Source organism: Camelus bactrianus, chromosome 10 (assembly GCF_048773025.1).
Source record: "Camelus bactrianus isolate YW-2024 breed Bactrian camel chromosome 10, ASM4877302v1, whole genome shotgun sequence".
Lineage (NCBI taxonomy): Eukaryota > Metazoa > Chordata > Mammalia > Artiodactyla > Camelidae > Camelus > Camelus bactrianus.
In genome coordinates, this window is record NC_133548.1 from 26,222,715 (window position 1) to 26,242,868 (window position 20,154).

The window sequence follows — 20,154 nt, forward strand, 5'->3', positions numbered from 1 at the left end:
ACAGATATTGTGGAGCCAAAGTACCTGGACTTGAGTCCTGTTTTTGACATCTGCCTGCTGTGTGACCTCTGGCAAGTTACTGTAGCCCTCAGTTTACTCATCTATAGAAGGAGGACTATAATATAGGGCCGTTATAAGGATTAAATGTAAATATAAGGAAAGTGCTTAGAACAGTGACTGTCACAATAAATGCTTTGTAGGTATTAACTACTAATAATAGTACTATTATTATCAATGTGAAGGCTATGATACACTATTTATTCCTTGCCTGGCCTGTGGACTAGCTGGAGTCCCTATAATTGAGCAGGTAAAGCTAAAAGCTGATGAAACTATTCAATGAAGACTCCTTGGAACTTTGTCTCCAACTTCAGCTGCTTTAGGGTCTAAGTGACTTAGTATAAAATAGGGAGAGAGAAGTGTCTCTTCCTCCCACTCTTGCACTGAACTGTTCTGACATTCCAAGCACCAGAATCTTTGGGAATACTACCAGGCACCACCTCTGCGTGGACCTCATTGCTCTTGTGATGGGCAGTGGTAGCAGTGAGGTGGTGACATGAACAGCTACTACTGTTACCAGCAGGTCTTTATAGGGACTCAGAAGGCACTGTTAAAGAATTTATAATGCACTACTTTGAGGACTTTCAGAACAGAAATGGGGAGGATTTTGAGAGGGGAATAAATTCCTATATTATGATGATGAAATAATCATGCTGGCAGTTATTTGCTTACCCTGAAGTTTGGCATCAAAGAGGACAATCCCTTCTTGCAACCCACATCCCTTTGTGCCAATACTGACAACAAACTAATGGGCCAGATGGTCCAGAGATTGGGCTTACAATCACAATATTGCATTCTTATATTTCTCTACGATTAGAAGTGAATGACTAATATTAAAATAATCAGAAGAATCCCAGCAGCCTTTGAATAGTTGTTAAATACTTATGGTAGTAATTTAAACTGTGTGATGAATTTTAGTGAGTACTGTTTCAATCAATCAAATTTATAATGTCTCCGCTTATCTCAGTATAAGCCATGCAAGTCCCCTGCCAATTATTTTTTTCTCTTTTGGGAGGCACCTGAGACCCATTTTACTCTCACTTCTCTGTATCTTATTATCCTACTGTCCTATCCATAGCTTGTTGGGCCACTGATAGGTACTTTCCCATCCACAGGCTTGCCAGTGGCTTATGAGGTTACCCAGCTTGAGAGTTCTACCCAACAGGGGTGTCCTATACAGGGTAGCAATAAAATTAAACTTTTGGGGGAATTGAATATGTCATACAGAGAAAGTCTGCAGAAAGTAGTGTGGGAGACACATAGAGGAAGTTAACAGAAGCCATGAGGGGTGAGGAGGAGGGTAGAGGTATGTTAGACAATATGGAGTAGAAAGAGGAAAGAGACACAGAAGGAAAGAGGAGGTTACTAAGTCGAAAAATGTGGCAGTCTACTTTAGTTGTTCTGAAGTCACAGAGAGCAATGGATGATCTAATTCTCCTTGTGCTCTCCTGGAATGGTTTTATCTCCTTTCTTAACTTTCTATGTATCCAGTTATGAGCTCGAGCTGTCACCTGAAACCCAAATGCATTGTTGTTCCTTGCAAACTGAAAGATCTTAACACCCTCATTTCCAGCATTAATTTAACAAACCACGTGTGTGGGTTTAACTTCCATGTGGGACAGTTTAGCTCTGCCAGCTTCTGTGATCACCTTCTCACACACAATGACTAGGAAACACATCTAGTTGTTACAAGAAAGAAGAGTTCAATAGTGCATAAGAACTAGTGCAAACCTGTCATCAACGCTGATAAAACAAATCTAACCTGAAGACCAATAGTGACTTTAACATGAAAACTCCCCTTTTTTCCCCTAAATTACTAGAGAAAAGCAGATAATAAATACATATATGTTAAAACCATAAAGTTTAATTCTTTCTACCATTTACTAGGTAAATTTCACATAATTTACTTTCCTAACCCTACCAGAATCCTGTGGAGTTGGGAGGGATAAGAATGGATAATTTCCTAAAAGGATGCAAGTGCTGTTACCAGAATACGGGGGAAGGTATGCCAACGGACAAAAATAATGGACAACCCTTAAACGACTCAGTTGAAGAAAGCAAAATATATTTGATTAAATATTACATTCCAGTAAAATCTGTAAATACCATATAGCAATCTGAAAATGGTTATAAAACAGTTTTAAGTAAAAAAGATGAAGTGTTAAATTACAGGTATGATGAGGTTGAAACTTTGGAATATGGAAAAAAATAACCTTTTGCATTGTTGGTGGTGGGATAACGGGTTAGGTTTAGTTAATAAAGTCATTAGTATATTTGTAAAAATATTTGACAGTAAACAAAATGCATTCATTGTAAAAGAAAGACACCTCATTCTGCATTTAAGAAGAGAATTCCTTTTTTTTCTTTACCTGAGAATTTGCTTTCCAAGTAACTGTTTCTGGGCACCGGGCAGTGTTTATGAGATCTGCAGATCTTTCCTCCTGGCTGTTTATGGCTCTTCCCCCAGGTTGAAGAGCTTGGTGACCATGGGCAGAGTCATGGCTGTTGCTGCAGAAACACCGCCAATGTGACATGACTGCTGCCACATGCCACCACTCACCACTGCCATCAGTTTCTGAGTAGCCCAGGTGGTCTGCAGGGAGGTTCCACCTCTGTCAGAGCTGAAGTCCAGTGATCCATCCTGGATGCTGTTTGCTACAGTTTTAAACCTGGGTGGATTCTCAGAGAGCAGGAAGGCCATTCCTCTTCCCAGTGCTATGCTCTGTCTAGGGCAGACTTGGACAGAAAATGTGATGACAGCAACACAACAATAACAAAATACAGCTGCTTGGATGCCAGTGTTTTAGCTCCGCTGTGTCTATACTCATCCTCACACATCCATTTTCTCCGTGGCACGTGACTACCTTTGATTTTTTCAGAGGAAATAATCAACCATTTTACACACTTGTGAACATAGAAAAGATCGGCCAGAAGATATAATTGTGATTATAATGACAGTTGTGGATGAGAAAAATTTGGAGGAGGGGCTGTTTGTGTCAAGCTTTCCACACTAAGTATATGTTATTTTATAATTGTGTTGGGGGGTTATTATTATGTATAAGAACTACTAAGGAACTAGAAGATTGGAAAGAGGCATATATGTGGTTTGTATAAAAACAGTCCCAATTATAGTAACACATGGAAACTAACTACCCTCTATGCCTGACCATCACACAGCTCGATATTCTCAAATATGTTAAAGCTTGTTTCATTTTATCATGCCAGCAAACTATATCTTTTCTATCTTCCTAACTTGGTATTTGCATATGTTTACACATCATCCCAGGTCATATGGTCCCCTATTCAAGTATTTAGTTCATCGAAATACTAGTCTTTCAACTTAAATACCAGGCAGGGTAACCAACTGTCCCAATTCCTCAGAGACTGAAGGAGATATATGATTTGTAGTGCCAAAGCCTTTACCAACTTTATTCCAATCCACATAAGTTTGCCTTCAAGGAATTCTTTTTGCATTTAAATTTAACATACACTCATAGTTCTAAGTAGTTTATTTAACATATACTCTGTGTTAGGGGATAGTTTGCAACTTTCTTGAGGGTCAGAGCCACATCTCTTTAATTTTTATATTTCCTAATACTTAGAGTGTTAGTGTTTAATAAATGAATCTAAGAATTTTTAAATTTTACTTATTGCTTCAAACATTACACAATTTTTCTTCCTTGGTTTAATTAAGTAAAACAATTAAGTTTAATGGTTATGAGTGTGAGTTTTGTTTTAGGTCACCTTGGGTTCAATTTCCCACCCAGTCAGTATTGACTGTGTGAGCATGGGCAAGTTAATTAGTCTCTCTGAGCCACAATTTTTTAAATCTATAAAATGGGGATAAAAATAGTATCTACTTTCCAAGGATATTAGATGGATTAAGTAAAATACTCGCTAAGTGTGTGGTGTTTTGTCTAGCACACAGCACACAATTAGTTCTTATGTTGTATTTGTTAATAATTGATTACAAATCAGTTCTCTGTGTTCGTCCATGCATTGTTTCTTTCAGGAGGTTTATGTCATCCCAGGCAAAAGCAGTCATTAAAACTACTGAAGATTATTTGCAACCTCAGTTTGGCCTAAACAGACTTTTGCATTCAGTGGCAGTATCAGAAGGGTCAGGACTTCAAGATTGCTCCACACATCAAACAGCATCAGATCATAGTGATGATGAAATATCAGATCCAGATAGCTACAAATCAAACAGTAAAAACAATTCTTGTTTTATATCAGCATCCAAGAGAAACAGACCTGTCACTGCTCCAGTGGGTCAACTGAGGTAATCAAAGCGGTTCTCTGTTCTTTTTAACTGACTGTTGGAGCCTTTTCTTTTGAGCAAAATTTATAGTGATTCAGCTGACTATTTCGACATTAAAATGTAACATCTCTCTAGGGTTTTGTTTCTGTTTTTGTTTTGTTTACCTTTTTCCTTTGAAAGCATCTGAGTAGAATGTTGCTAATTACACTTGTGGAAAACATGAGATACACTTGAACCTTGTTAATATGAAACTCTGAAAAGAATAGTTGAAGCAGAATCAGGCTAAGGCCATGAAATATCTTGGTTTACCAAATATTTGTTTAAAAATAGAAATGCATAGTTTGGATATTAACCAATATTTGAAATAAAATCAAATTGAAATGAACTTATAAAACCATTTTGTGTATATGTCTTCACATCAGGGTTGTTATTATAAACTGTTAACCTAAGAGTTTATGGGTAGAAGAAACTGTTGATAAAAATAAAAATGAAACCAAGAAACATACATTATTTTCATATGTTCGAATAGGTGGATATATTGTGATTTTAATTTACTTTACATTTTTATTTTAGAATGTTTACTTTGCTACTGTAGCATGAGGAATTAATAGGGATAGTTAGAGGACTCTGAGATACAAAATATGACATGTTAGCCATCCACCATGTGCTTTTGCTGAGAAACATAGTAAGGATTGAAACTGATTTTGACTGAAGATGGAACTTAGAAATACTCTCTTATTGCCCCCAAGCAATCTAAAATGAAAGCAATAAAACTGACTTAAGAATAAAAAATTTAGTTATGATCTATTTGAAGTTCAAATCTTTTTAAAAAAATCAAAGAAATTCTATAAACATCAAAACTTAAGGGAAAATCTTAGCCATTTATTATTTCATGATGGTAAGACCATATTACTGTTTTTTGCTATTAGAATATAGCATATATATATATATATATATATATATATATATATATATATATAATTTTTAAATGAGTATTGTGATGTTTTATAAGTAAAAAGATTTAAGTGGTTTATTCTGAGATATGTGTTTTACATGAGAAGTTTTGGCGAATGTCCTGTATTAAATTTTTTAAAATATTTAAATACATACGGGCAATCTTATCCTATAAAGTTTTTTTTTTTTTGAGGAATACTTAGAAAAAAATCCTTAGTGCTTATATCTGTAGAAAATATCCAGGATAATATTTACTTAATTGTTTCTGCTAATTCACGTGAATCATTTGTTGTGTGTTTTTCCTTTCAGAGTTGCAGAGTTCTCTTCTTTAAAATTTAAGTCAGACCAGAATTGGCATAGATTGTCTCAAAGACACAAACTTCAGCCCAGAGTGATTAGAGTAACAGCTTACAAAAATGGATCTAGAACAGTCTTTGCCAAAGTTACTGTACCAACCATCACCTTGGTAACTAGCATCCAAAAGTTTTCAGTGCTTTATTTCTTCCCTTACTCTCTTTATATACAAAAAAGAGAAAGATGGCATTTACTGTTTAAAAATTTTCTTCCTAGTAATCTGAATCTGTACATTGCTCATGCTGTATATACATAGATCTCACAGGCATTTCCTTCTTTTCCTTTTTTAAATCAATATATAACTAATATTTTTAATTAAACAGATACAATGGCTCTATACCTTGTAGCATTATTAAAATGGTGGAACATTCAAGGACTAGAATTAGACAATCAAATATTCTCAGTGTTGTGATTTACCTATTTGTGTATTTTCATCTGCTAGAAAAAAAACATATTGGTGGAATTATTGAGTTACTTAACTTGGCAAGCGGCTCCGTAGGTTTCTGTTTTGATCATTGCACCTTTTGTTTAGTGGAAATGTGTTACTTTCTTTGTCATAAATCCCTTTCTCTTACCTCTTGCTGTCTTTTAGCTGCTGGAGGAGTGTACGGAAAAGCTGAATCTGAACATGGCCGCACGACGAGTGTTCTTGGCAGACGGCACTGAAGCCCTCAAACCTGAAGATATACCCCATGAAGCCGACATTTATGTTTCAACGGGAGAACCCTTTTCAGATCCATTCAAAAAAGTTAAAGGTAAAAAAGAAAAAAAAAAAAGCCCCTATCCCCACACATGGTAAATTGCTTAAGGGGTGCAATTAAAAAATGATTTTCATCCTGTCTTTTTTGCATGGTTTAACAAAACTAATGTTTACGCATTTACAGCTCAGTAAGAGGATAATGTGCTTAATGAAAGAAAAATCCACTGACAGCCACGTTTATTGCCCTTCATTAGCATTGGTGCTTAATTTAATATAGATCTGAATAGACATTAGGGAGCCTGCAGGAGGTTAAATGGTGAAAATATAATAAATTAAATCAGAGATTATTGAATTTACTGTTTAGTTTCTGTGACACCCAACAGACATAATTCATTAGACTTATTCTCTCAGAAAATAGTCCAAAGTTTCAAGTATCATTTATTCATTTACACTCTTGGTCTTTTTTCAGATGGCATTAACATAATTATGAAAATGTGACCAGTAATTAACATGTAATTCTTATATACATGTGATTTTCCTAATAAAATTTTTCATGAGATAAATGCTACAGCTTTACTTTTGGCCTTGAGATATATATTTTGTATTTTACATATATATAAAATATGTTGTAATAACATAAGTTTTATGCAAAATATAAATATTTCTGTTTTAAACATATTTGCAGGTGAGGTCTTTTTAAAAAGTCCCTTTTTTCTAACATTTCAGAAATGCAGAGATTTTCTAAGATAAAAAATTTTTTTCTTCAGTGGGAAAGAATACATTTTAAGAGAGAAATAAAAGTACCACTATCTGGAGAATATTCTTCCAAGCATGTCATACCCAGAGTCTGTTATCAAGTGCTATATATGGTAATCACATTTAAATGACATAAGAACTTTGCCATACAAATTCAGTGTATCTAACTGCTATACTCTCCTGTGCATTTTATACCCTTATTAGAAGTATTTTTTTCTGCAACTGCTGAAAAGCCAGTAAACCAAAGGCAAGTCTAGGCGGTAATTGCATAAGTAGAAGAAAAGTAATTCTAGAGTTCATTACAGACTAAGTGATGAAAACTCTTCCTCTGTTAATGTTATTATGTAAAATACTAGGATTTCCATCTCTTTAAGAACACTTGGTCATCAGGAAATAAATAATTCCTTGAATTCAGTAGAAAGTTCCAGGTAATTTGGCCCTGGTAAAGAAACTTGTTGCTACAGTGCTCCTTGAAAATGACCCATATGGTAGTGTAGACCTAATATTTTTCAAATTTTGCTGTAACTTTAAAATATGCTGCCTTTATTTTGTATTCATTGAATCTTCTGCTTCTATAACAGCATGAGTCTTTGTGGGTAAATGTTTCTGTGACTTTTTAATATTTAGATACATATGTAATGAATGCTTCCTTAAAATCCTTGATTATTTTTATTAATAAGAAGGACTTGCCTTTCTTATGATAATGGTATTATAGAAGAGATATATGAAAATGATTTACAGCTAAGCTTCTTAGAAAACCTCCTGGACATGTATGCCTAAAATAACAATATTATACACATCACTAAGCTTGGTGGATGATTTTTAAATGTACAAGCTAATTTCCTCCTACTTTTTGTTTTCTCCTCTATCCTTGTAAAGCCAAGTCTAGAACAAAAAACTTCTCTGCTTTGTCTGCATATCTTTGGCTGTGTTTCACTGTGACATGCACTGCTGTTCTTTTAGCACCAAAATGTTGGCACACACTCCTGAAAATTTCACACCATCTCTTGCTGGATCAGCAAGCTTAACCCACCAAAATCTGGTGTTGTGCAATGGTTTTTGACTGATAATCAATCTTTATGCTGCTCGACAGTTGTTGCTGGGACACGGAGTAGAGCAGGTGGCAGATGTGCCTTGTCTTTTGAGAAAAGAAATTGTAGGTGAGCTTGGACACAGACTAGCATATCACATGTCCATTAAAAAGACTTAAGATAAGTGTAACGGGGAAAAAGCCACTCATCTAAGTTAAGCTCATAGATAAGCCTATAAGCCTAAAGCCTGATACTTGGTTTCTTTCAAAACAAGAATACAAATGCAAATAAATATTATATTTGTATGTAAATATACATATATTTGGTAATTTTTAACTTAAATAATTTGAGAGGGGTATGGGGAGATTTTATATATAATATTCACACATACTTTTTCAAGTCAGGTTAAAATTACCTTTCTTGCATGAGTTTTATAGATAATCAATAATTTACCAACTTGTTGTCATGCTTGTACCATAAAAATAAAACATATGACTAGCTTTGAAGGTGGTAGATAAATTTAGATTGAGGAGACATTCTCAGAAGTTGGAAAATTGTATTTTCTAAAGGTAAATAGGAGGAAAATACCCGGCAGAATTTGGTGTACTGTTGTATCTTTCCAAATGAGCATGAATATTTTATGTACAATTAACCAACAGTCATTAGATTTAGTAACTGGTAATTATTTTAAAATACTGGTTTTCATTCATTAAGCAAACATTCATTGAGAGCCTACTATGTTCCAGGTACTAGGCCAGATCAGAGGCAGATTTAAAAAAGGAACTCATAGTCTGATTTCTCTTTTCTCATTATTCCATCTCTGATTTTAAATTAAAAAAAAAATTTTAAACCAAAACTTTGGGTCCTTCAAAGGAAAAGTTACTTTATTTCTGTCACAGGAAGGCCAAATAAGTCTATATTTTAGGAATTATATTTTCATACTTCATTGTTTTCTTATTCTTTGAAAAAGCAGTGTAGATAGTAGAAATTGCCTTAGAATTATTTCCAGATTTACTAAGGTAGAAAAAGACCTGCGGAACATCTCTGATTTTTAACCAGTTTACTACCCTTTTTGAGCATCGCTGTTGACAACCAATGGCACAGGATTTAATAGAAAGCGGGAGAGCTATTCATCACATACCTCCAAACACAAAGCTTTCATAAAGAGGTCAAACCAAGGTCAAGACTGACGTGAAGCATTCCCTGTTGAAAATGCAATATTAGAATAATTCTTACATTTGAAGTTGAATGCCTAAGCAGAAAGATTAATCGTGTGTGGGAAAAACAGGAAGAGTTTTTAAAAAGACTGTTGATGAAGATCAACTGTCTTATTAGGTCTTATAATTCTGGCATTTGAAGATTCTGAGATTTATTAATGATTCCACTAGAACTGCAAAGATGTAGTTAATGAATTGTTTGAAGAGGCATTTTTAAAGTTTTCAGATTCACGGTCATGTAGTTTAGGTTTTATCCAGTTTCCTGAATCTTCTGCTTAATGGTGGCACAGTGAAGATTCCTGCATCAGATTCATCGGGTTCATGAGCAACTTTATAACTGCTTGGAGCTGTAGGCAATGTAAACCTAGTATAAGAAATGGTTCCTGCCCTGTAATTGATTAAATGTCTTAAAGAAAATGAGGGAGAAAAACTGTTTGGACCCAACTCATTAAGTCCAGGTTGCATTGTATGGAGTTCTGATTGTTTAAAATTGTTTTTAGTTTTATATTTCTATTCTTTCCTATATATCCTATTCTACTATTTTGCTTTCAGAGTTATCATTTACAGTGATTCATTTCAGTCCGGAGTTTTGTTAACCAGAAGTGAAACTGAGTATTATGAATAGGATTTTTACATCTTTTATATACTGTATTGTGAAAATGTAGTCACAGAAAAAAAATCCATGAAAAGAATTCTTGATACCACACCTAAGATCTAAATTTAAACCTTGAGATTTCTGCTAACTGCCATGTGATCTACAAAATGAAATAATTTGCTGTGACAGCTTGTGATTGACAAGAATATGTGTGAGCACATTTAAAATAGGCCATCTTTTCATGTAGAAGTAAATGTCAGTGAAATGATGGATTCTCATCATTTTAATTATTGATGATTTGGAAATATTTCAATTCCACGACACACAAGACACATTCTAAATAACAGCATAACACTTTTTCTCATATCTGCGTCAGTAATGAAATGTTCTGTCATATTTTGTTTTTCAAAAAATGCATTAGTTTAATGAACCTGGATTCATGCATTATATTCTGTTCCATTATATGTCTTCTGAATTTGTTGATTTTTAAAGGGTTGTGTTCAAAGCACAAGTTTCAAGGAGTGACCCAGTACCCACATCACACCTTGCTGTTCTTGTTACTGGATCTCAAGACAGTGTTCTGGTGCTGTCCACACCACTGGCTGCTTTGATCCTGCCAAAGCCAATACTAGGCTTTGTGATCCTCACATATAGGGTGACACTACTTAATTTGGGCAGCTACAGCAGGAGGGTGGGTGTTCCCAAATTCTCTATTGTTTCAATAGTATATGTTTTAGGTGAGATGGTCAGTCCAGCTCATCGCCCATTTAGCTGCATATACCCAAAAGCAGGAAAATATTATGTTCAGAAAAAAAACTTCCCTTCTGAGACAGCACAAGATTCTTTTATCTATTTCTACAAGTCAGGGTAAAACTGTAAGTGTATATTTTATGTATTTCCTTATCTAAAACTTTTAAACCTATAAATAAGTATGTACAGTATCTTTACTTTATAAATAGATGTAGGTCTGAAGATGCAAGAGATGGATATCCCCCGCCAAAAAAAAATTCTTAGCCAATAGGAAAATTTAGAGCATGCATGTGGCAGCATCTCCTTATATTGTCAAAATATCAAATTGAAAAGATCCAAATTTTTAACATATTCATGAATTGTTGAATTGTATATATTGTATATATGTACATAGTCTGCACTATGTATATATGTATGCCAGCAAATCTATAACTGTGCTGATAATTTGAATACCTTCTGCATGCCATGCACTCGGCACGTGCTTGAAGTGTATTACACTCTCTCCTTACAACCCCTGAGTTAGTGCTACAAGTCCTCAGTCTTGTATGTAATTCCAAAATCCAAAATTGTAGATGAGTGAACAATTTTTTTCATAACTCATTTGATAGCAGAAACTTATTTAGTATAAATATTTGATGTTTTGTTGAAAATAATGTGTTTGATTATGGGCTGCTACCCTAGACCTTTCTGGGCACATTACATAATATTTGATATATGTACCATATTAGCATTTTTGAAATGTCTGTTTATGGGATCACATCTAACCTTAAGGGTTTGAGGGAAGGTCTTTCTGTCACAGCTGCAAAGAAATCTGATAAATTAATTCTTACTAGGATATTAACTCAGAAGGGTTACAAATGCTGTCTTTATTACCTTCAGTTGTTTGCTACTTGGGTAAAAGTGGATAGAGAGACTATCTCCCTGACTAGAGCTGAGAGTATGTGGGAGATAATTTAAAAATGTTGGTTCCCTGTCTAAGGAGGCAGAGAATAGTTAAAGAGAGAGCATTCATTCATTCGGTCATTTCCTCAAGAAATATTTGTTGAGTCCCTTCAGTGTGCCAGGCATTGCTTGAAGCCTTTAGGGTGTGGTGTGAACAAGACAGAGGTATCATGGAGCTTAGGTTCTAATACGATGGAAGGAGCAATAGACATAAACACACGGAGAACTAAGGAAATTGTTTATTGACAGTGTTATGTGTTATAAAGGAAATAAAAAGAGTGGTATCGTAAGAACAAATAATGTCATGGAAACAAAAGGAGAGAATTTAAAAACTGAAATAGGCATTTGCGGTGACCTTTAAATCAAATCTTTTAGGCAGTTGTCTACTTACTCTGCCTGTTACTTCACCTGAGAATTCATTTATATATTCTATATGTACTCTTTCAGGGGTTTTTCCTTCCAAGCGATTCCTTTTTGCGCTTTCAGACATCTGTTAGGAGAGGCATGAGAAATGCATTATTATCTAGTCGGAAGAACACTAGGCTTGAATGCAGATGATCTTGCAAGATTCTAGTCCATGTTATATGACCTTGGGCTGATTGGTCTACACTTCAGTGTCCTTACCTATAAAATAGAGGTCATAATGTCTTAAAGAATTATTGGATATTATCTTATTTTTCTAAAAAAATAAAAGATAAATTATTTGAAAATTAAATACCTGTAAACCCTAGTCTAAACAGAACACTGGGAATAGCATTTCATAAACATAACTAAGATTCCAAATGCTATTAAGATCTGCTATTAATCAGAGCCCTGTGTCTACTCTTACCTTCCCAGAATAGCTGCCTGGGTTCAGGAAAACAACAACAAAATCACTTGTCACTGCTTTCTTCATCACTGCCAGGGAAGCAAAGTGTTCTGTGAACCTGGACAAGTCCATTAAGCTCTCTAAGCCTCAGTTTCCTCATCCACAAATTGAGTCCGATAGTGAACACCCCACAGTGTTATTATGAGGAGGAAATAAGATGATGTGTGTAAAAGCTTGCTGTATCTTAATAGGTGTCTAAAGCACTGTATTTCCACCTGCTCTTTATCTATTGTCCTTCTTTTGCTCCATCTCTTGCTGGACACATTTCCACCAGCTTTTCATACGAACTGTCACAAGTACCTGATTTTACTACCAAAAGTATTTGCTAGGTTCAAGATCTTAAAATACATACAACCAAATTAAAATCCCTACCAAGCATTTGTGCGCATAACATGTTGTAGGAATCTGAGTTAGTTCCTTTGAACTCTCACAATGTTGTGCTTTTTGCCTAAAGAACTTTTCTGGAGTGTGAGTCAAAATCAAGTCCTTTTATAAAAGGAGCCCCAAGTGGCTTTGCTCTGCTCTATTCCAAGAGTCATATTTTAAAATGCATTTATGACCCAAGGCTAGCCTTAACTTTAAGCTGCCATAACTTATTTCAAGAAAGTTCATAGAAAAGTTCAGGGAAAGGGTGAAAATATTTTGATTGGCACAATAGATGGGATGTTTGTAATTTTAATCAAATTTAAATTGAAGACATACTTCAAATGATATGTCAGACTAGTGTTACTGAGTTAAAATCTAATGACAACCACTGTCATTATTAGTTAAGTATAGCCATCACGCCTATAGCAATAAATGATGACACTTACGAACATGCAGAAACAAAGAATGCAAGTATTTAGAGAAAAGGGAGTGACTAGAAACTCAGTTGAACACAGGAATGTGACCTGGATTTAATCTATTTACCAAACATAGAAGCGATTGTATTTTGAACAGATGATATAATTGAATATAGCAGTATGTTTTCTTACTGTCAGAGCATTTATATTTTATAAACTCATCTTGCACCCATGAAATGATGTGCTTGTTCATCTTTAATGTCATTATCTATAGTTAGTTGACTGTCAGAACATTAATGTATTTTCAAGTTTATTGCCCAAATACAAGAGAATGAATTTTTTAAAATAAGACTTTTAATAAACTCATGGATTTGGAGTTGCAAGTTTACTGCTTTTTATTCTGGTAGCAGAAGAAGACAGTGTTCTAGTGTTCTTTTTGCCGGGCACATGTGAAATGGAAAACTGCAAGGTGGGGACACTTAGATTTATTTATTTTTATGATAGGCATTGGCTTTTTTGTTGTGACATTGTAAACAGAACCTTGTAAGACAGAAGTGATCTAGAAAGTAGTATATAATTTTCATGATTTGGTTATAAACAAAACCATGAAAATAAAATAGGATCCTTCAAAATAAAATATAACCTATGGTTGAGGCAGTGCTGCAAGAAAGTTAAGTGTATGAACATGAGCAGTCAAGGGGATTTGGCAATCCCTGAGCAACTGAGATGTAGCCTTTTGGGGAAGTTTTTTCCAAGGTTATGCTAAACCTTCTCTAGAACTTCACTGGAGTGGAGGCCCTACCTATATCCTTACTCAATGAGCTCTTAACTTTCTAGAGGAAAGACTGGGACAGCTCTGGACATGTTGCTTTGTAATCTCCTAGGTGTGCCTAACACATTTAAAGGAGGGGATGAGACAATGAAGTGAGACTAGGACCTCCTTCTTCACAGTTGGGTGTGTAGGGACGGAGAATTTGCTGAATGTATTGTCAACAAGGTGGAGAGGCAAGAACCATCCAAAGGGGAAATCCAGAGCTCCTGCTTTTGAGATTCATGGTTGGATAGGCATTGTTTTTGATCCTACTCTCTGGGGAAGCTCCCATTGGTAAGGATAAGCTCATTCTTAGTATCGCCTTTTGTAATCATCAGATTTGTAATTACTGGTAAAATAAAGTCTGTTGTCCCCTCTAGACCAGGTTCACTTAGGGCATAAACCATGGCTGCCTTGTTCACCACCATTTTTTGGCACAGGGCCTGGAACTTAGTAGATGCTCAGTAAATATTGTTCAATGGTTGAATGAAGGACCAAATGGGTACCATGGTGAACCATCCATATTCCAGCACAGTGGTGGTGGGAGGGGAGGGCAAAGACCTCATTAGAGAAGCCTGCTGCAAACTGTGAGTGGACATTTAGAAGGACTATATTAAAAATCTCCCACCCCAAATTCATATGTAGATTTGTGAATGTTCCTGTTTGGCAGGGGGCCAGACTAAGCCAGCCCAAGAATAATTACATGGCGGAGAGGCTAATGGTTATGCTAATGATTGTCTGAGACCAGACAATGGTCCGAAGTGGAGTGCTGGGATAAATGATTCTCCCAGGAACCTATTGGTGTGAGATTTTCAGTCTTCCCGCATCTTCTCAGGAATGCCCTTTCTTACCCTTTCTTACCCCTCAGTCTTTTTCCTTTCTGTGGTTGGGGAGGGAGGAGGCTTTCTTCTTCATTTAACACTTCCCTTTGCCTTTCTCATAGTGTCTTGCATACAGTAGGTGCTTATTAACTATTATTGAAAGTAAGGAGTAAAAAAAGAGGTGAATGGTGTGACCTTCGGGAAGGTTTAGGGCCGCTGCTCCCTGTTGTGCACAGCTGAAGGACTGTGGAGCTGGACTCGCCCTTTTTTAATTCCACCCTGGTGGTGGGGGTGGGGAGGCTGTTTTCTAATTCTCAAAAGGTGCCAGATAGCCTCAGCCCTGGGAGAGATGCCAGGGTTTTTAGATGAGAAGGTTGACAAAAGACAGAAATGTAGAAAGCGTTTGTTAGCTATGGCTAGTATGATTTCTGAGAAGTTCAAAGTGGGTTTAGGTGGTAATAAGTTCTTATTTTAATTCTCAGCCTGGCTTCCTGCTCTACATACCTGACGGTTCTCTCCCCACTTGATTACTCCTCATTTCACCCACTCCCAACCTCGCTTAATCCTCTTCCTCACCAAGGCTGAAACCTAGGCAGGTCTTTGCTGAGCATCCTCAGGTGCTCCATACCGGGGTCGAAGAGTCAGATTCTGTTTTTCTTCTCACCTCTGGATGTAGTAATACTTACCCTGGCTGTCAGCCCTCACCACCTCTCTTCATATGCAGACATATGTCCATCAAGCTGTGATGTACAAGAGATTCACCTCGTGTTGCTAAATAGGAGGGTTCCTTGGTTCTGCAGTTGGTTCTCTTACAGGAAGCCTCTGGCACACACTGATACCTGTTGCTCTGGAGCTGTGTGCTTCCTCACTTACCCCAATAGCTTTGTCTTATAGGGAAATAGATTTTTGCCTTAATGTAAGGAAGAGTTTTCCAATAGCCCCACCTGTCCAAAAGATTGGAATGGCCTGCTTTGGGAAGTGTAGAACTTCATAGAATCATGCATAGGCTCTGATCTGCATAAGCTATTTCCCACCTTCCTTGCTCCATCTCTAGCCTCTGTGTTCAGTTTCCTCCCAACGGTCCATCATACTGTTGCATGACTCTGGGTCTTCCCAATATTGTTTCCTCCCCTTGGATGATGCTCTCCTTCCTTTGCCTACTCCACGTGCCCTTCAAGTCCTGCCTCATGTCCTTCCTCCAAGGAGCCTTTCTTGGCCACCATAGGCTGTTGCATGTGCCCCTGCTCCAGACTCCCCCAGTGCCCTGTGACATCTCTAACCAAACACCTGCTATATTGTGTGTTGTTTTCCTTTGTTGTCTTCCCCAAAGATCGAGAACTCTGAGGTTCTGTCTGTGCAGCATCTCTAGCAAGCAACATGTGGTAGGCACTTAATGAGTATAAGTAGAATGGATAATTGAGTAAATCAAATTGGTGGTTAGAATCAATAATTTTTAAAGTTTTGTTCAACCCCAGGGTTTTACAATTCTGAACCAATGCAGAGTAATTCACTAAGCCTATGAGTTTTTTTACTTCTTCCTACTCTGAGCTCCATGATACACATTCTGGTTTCTGAGTAAATTCGTGGAGGGACATGGCAATGAAAAAGCTAATTAATCATGAGGATAAAAATGTACTATTTTTCCAAAATGCAGAGAAAACATAAGTCAAGTAAATATCTACCCAATGAAAATATTACCTAATATCTACCTAATGAAATAATTAATCATGCTGTTTATTTGAGCATTTACTATGGGATAAACACTATTTCAGGTGCTGGCTATGCAGCAGGAAACAAATGCTTATGTTGAAAGTGTATGATCAACTTCATTATTTTGTTAAACATACAATAAGCAGACTTGTTTACAATGTACTGAATACTGGAGGCACACAGATGAAAACACATTCCATACTCTTGAAATACTCAATGTCTAACAGAGACACACATACACAAACAGAGAAGTTCAATAAAATGAGGGACACAAAGGTGAAGCCTGCAGAGGGATAGATCAAAGAAAGTTTCCTGAAGGAGGTGGCACTGAGTTGAGAAGAAGAGAGATAGCCCAGCAAAGAGGGAGGGGAAAAGACATGATCAAAAGTTGGAGTCAAAAAAGAGCATGGTGTGTGCCAGTAGCTTATTCACAGTTCCCTGCACATCTGCAGAGGGCAGTTATTTCAAACTCTTTTACTGCAGTGGTTCTCAACTGGGGGAAATTTTGACCCCTGGGGTACATTTGGCCATATCTGGAAACATTTTTGGTTGTCCTATCATGGGAGGTGCTACTAGGATCTAGTGGGTAGAAGCCAGAGATGCTGCTAAACATCCCACAATGTATAGTGCAGCCCCCACAACAAAGAACAAAGACCTGCCAACCCTTGCTGAGGTTGAGAAACTTTAGTTGACTACATCAGGCTGTTCTGACTGACAACAGACACAAAGGTCTGTAAACTGAGTCACAGTAGTTTTCATATGGAAATTTTGAGCAAAATATAGGCACTAAGGGCAGCTGTTTTTTAGATAGTACTAAGGTGGGATTATGGTGGAAAGTGGGAAAGTAAGAAGCATGAGAAATCCAGCCATTTTAAATTAGGGGAGTTCTCTTGTTACATTTTAGGCACTTGAGGGAATGTACAGTGTCATGGTTAAAAAAGCAGGCTCTGGAATTATTCAGCCTGGGTCTAATCTCGATCCTCTTAATGGATTTATGATACAGATTTAGTCGCTTAATTTCTTCAGGTCTCATTTTCCTCAAGTATAAAATGAAGATGATAGTATTAGCTGCTTTCTAAGGTCATGAGGGTAAAACTAGTTAGTGTATACAAATCACTTAACACGCTGCTTTCTATATGCTAAGTTCTCGGTGAAAATCATGAGGATGATAATATCACCACCATTTGCTGTGTTTCATATTTACGTAAAAAAGTTTTATCTTTAGAAATTTCTTTCATCCATCCAACAGGTAAGGGAATTACTATTATTGTTCCCATTTTTCAGATAAGGAAAGCAGACAAATGGGATTGATTTTTCCAAGGTTACACAGTTATAAAGAGGCAAAGTTAAGATTCAGATCCCTAGAGTTTGGCTTCGGAGCCCATGCTCTTAAGGCTTTGCTGCCTATCTAGTATATTATTAATATGTTTTAGTCACCATTTGTATTATTTTATTAGACTGCTTTATAGGTTTGCTTAAAAATCTTTATCTTTATTTATTTCCAATAATCTTTCCATGTTTATCAACAAAGATCTGGGGAATAGGAGTACCTTTAAAAACAAGTTGTATATAGTTTATGTTTATTATAAATGATACTTTCAAATTTATTTGAAAATTTACTCTATAGTGTGCTTTCCCTAGATCCACCTAGAGTTCTTTCAGAAAACCTACTTGACTCTTGAAATGTGATTTAAAAAAAAAACCTTTCAGGCTGCCTATTTTTTTAAGTGAGTGAAGTGTCCTTAGATGTTTTCAAGTAATGGAATTATGAATATATTTCTTTTATTGGAATAAGTTTTCTTGGAATAAAAGATAGCTTTATTCATTAATTCATTGAGTACTTACTGAACACCTACTCCATGCCCCAGGTAAGCATTGCGTGTTTAGCCAAGAAAGCACAAAGTGATCGTTCTAGGGGGATAAGTTCAGGGATAGATGTCTTCACAAAGAGCAGAAGGGAGGTGTCCATGCTAGGAAAGGCTTCTAGAAGACATGACCCCCAAACGGAGTCTTAAGGAAAATATAAGCAGTTACATTAAATATACTTTGAGTTTATCCCAGTCTGTTCCTCTCCTTCTAGATCTTCATTTGCCAAACAGTTCTCCTTGACAAGGTTTCTTCTTTTCCTGAAAAAATTCTGTGCCATTGTGGTATTAATGAACATCAAGGTGGTAGATCAATCATATTCACGTTCACACTGGGGAGAGGTAGGGAATAAAGATAGTAGGTACATACACACAGGCAATAAAGTTTATTTTGCATGATTAATATGTTATGAATAGCAACATAAAATTAAATTGGTATCAATTGAACATTTAAATACACAGAAAAGGTTAATGCCTAGTAATTACATTGTGTACAGTGAACTTGTAATATCCTGGAGCAAGTAATAAGAAGTACAGGCTTGACTCCTACCTCCTAAGGGTTTAAGTATGGAAGCAGAAATAGGATATATACTTATAGAACATGTACATAATAATTCCAGATGGCTTATGCTCTTTCCTTAGCATGTAGTATAGCACCTGGCATGTGGTAGGTTCTCAGACATACTGAGTGAATGAATGTATGGATGGGTGGCACCGGCTGCAAATGCTCAAAGGATTCAAGAGATAATGAGCCATTGCAGGCTGGAGCACTAAAGGACGATCTTAAACTGGATCTTGAGATGGACCTGAGTCTGAATAGGTGAGGGATGGGCTTAAAGATGAACTTGGTGTACTTAAGGAGTAAGGAACAGATCAGCTTAGGTAGACTAGTGCTTTAAACTAGGATAAGATGAAACTAGAAAGTTTGGATAGTGTCAGATTATCAGTAAACTCTTCTGTTAGACATACATTTAAGTGAAGGGACTGTGTCTGTTTCATATTCCTTGCACAGGGTCTGGTACCCAGGATGGAATCCATATGTGTTGACTGTCAGACAGACAGACAGACCAGCTGGCTAACTGACATATGGAAAACTTCAAAAGCTAACTCCAGGAACTTTTTCATCAGGCAGTGATAAAATTGATGTTGTAGGAAAATTCAATAATTCGAGTATAGAATGTTGGATATGATGGAGGGGGATCAAATACAACAAGGAAGCTCTCGCAGGTGATGGAAGGCTGAGAGAGAAATGGCAAGTGGGTCTGGCTGGGAATGGAAAGGAATGATGCTTTTCAGAGTTACTGTGAAGAAAGAATAGCTGAGAGTTAGGTTTCCCTGCTTTGACTCTGTCTGAGGTCAGGTTCGCTAGAAGCAGAGTCTGAGATGGGGATTTTTGTGCAGGGGACTTAGTGGGGGAAACCTGTGAGGAGTGAGGAAGCAGCATGGAGCAGAGGAAGGCGCTCTGCCAAGCCCTGTGTTGAGCTGAGTTTAGCCCCAGTTTGGAGTGGGAAACACCTCCCTGATGCAAGGGAACGGGCCCTTGTGTCCCCAGTCAGTCAGTCTTTGGCTGTGGACTGTCCCCCTGGGTGGGTGGGAAGGGATCATCACCTCACAGGCATTTCCTGGCGAGGTGGCTAAAGGCAGTTCTCTAGCCTGGTAAAAGGAATCTGGGGGGCACCA

The 20,154-nt window shown here is 36.7% G+C and overlaps 1 protein-coding gene across 3 annotated transcripts in view; it reads left to right on the top strand.

Moving 5' to 3' along the window:
- The window catches only part of DCDC1 (doublecortin domain containing 1), a 393,336-nt gene that overhangs the window by 32,116 nt on the left and 341,066 nt on the right, over positions 1–20,154 (top strand). For 2 of the 3 annotated variants that reach the window (XM_074372209.1, XM_074372210.1), the window contains exons 3-5: positions 4,070–4,339; positions 5,582–5,738; positions 6,219–6,381. In XM_074372209.1, the coding sequence (XP_074228310.1) occupies positions 4,070–4,339; positions 5,582–5,738; positions 6,219–6,381 (590 nt within the window). The remainder of the gene's footprint in view (positions 1–4,069; positions 4,340–5,581; positions 5,739–6,218; positions 6,382–20,154) is intronic. The other variant, XM_045523733.2, reaches the window with a different exon arrangement.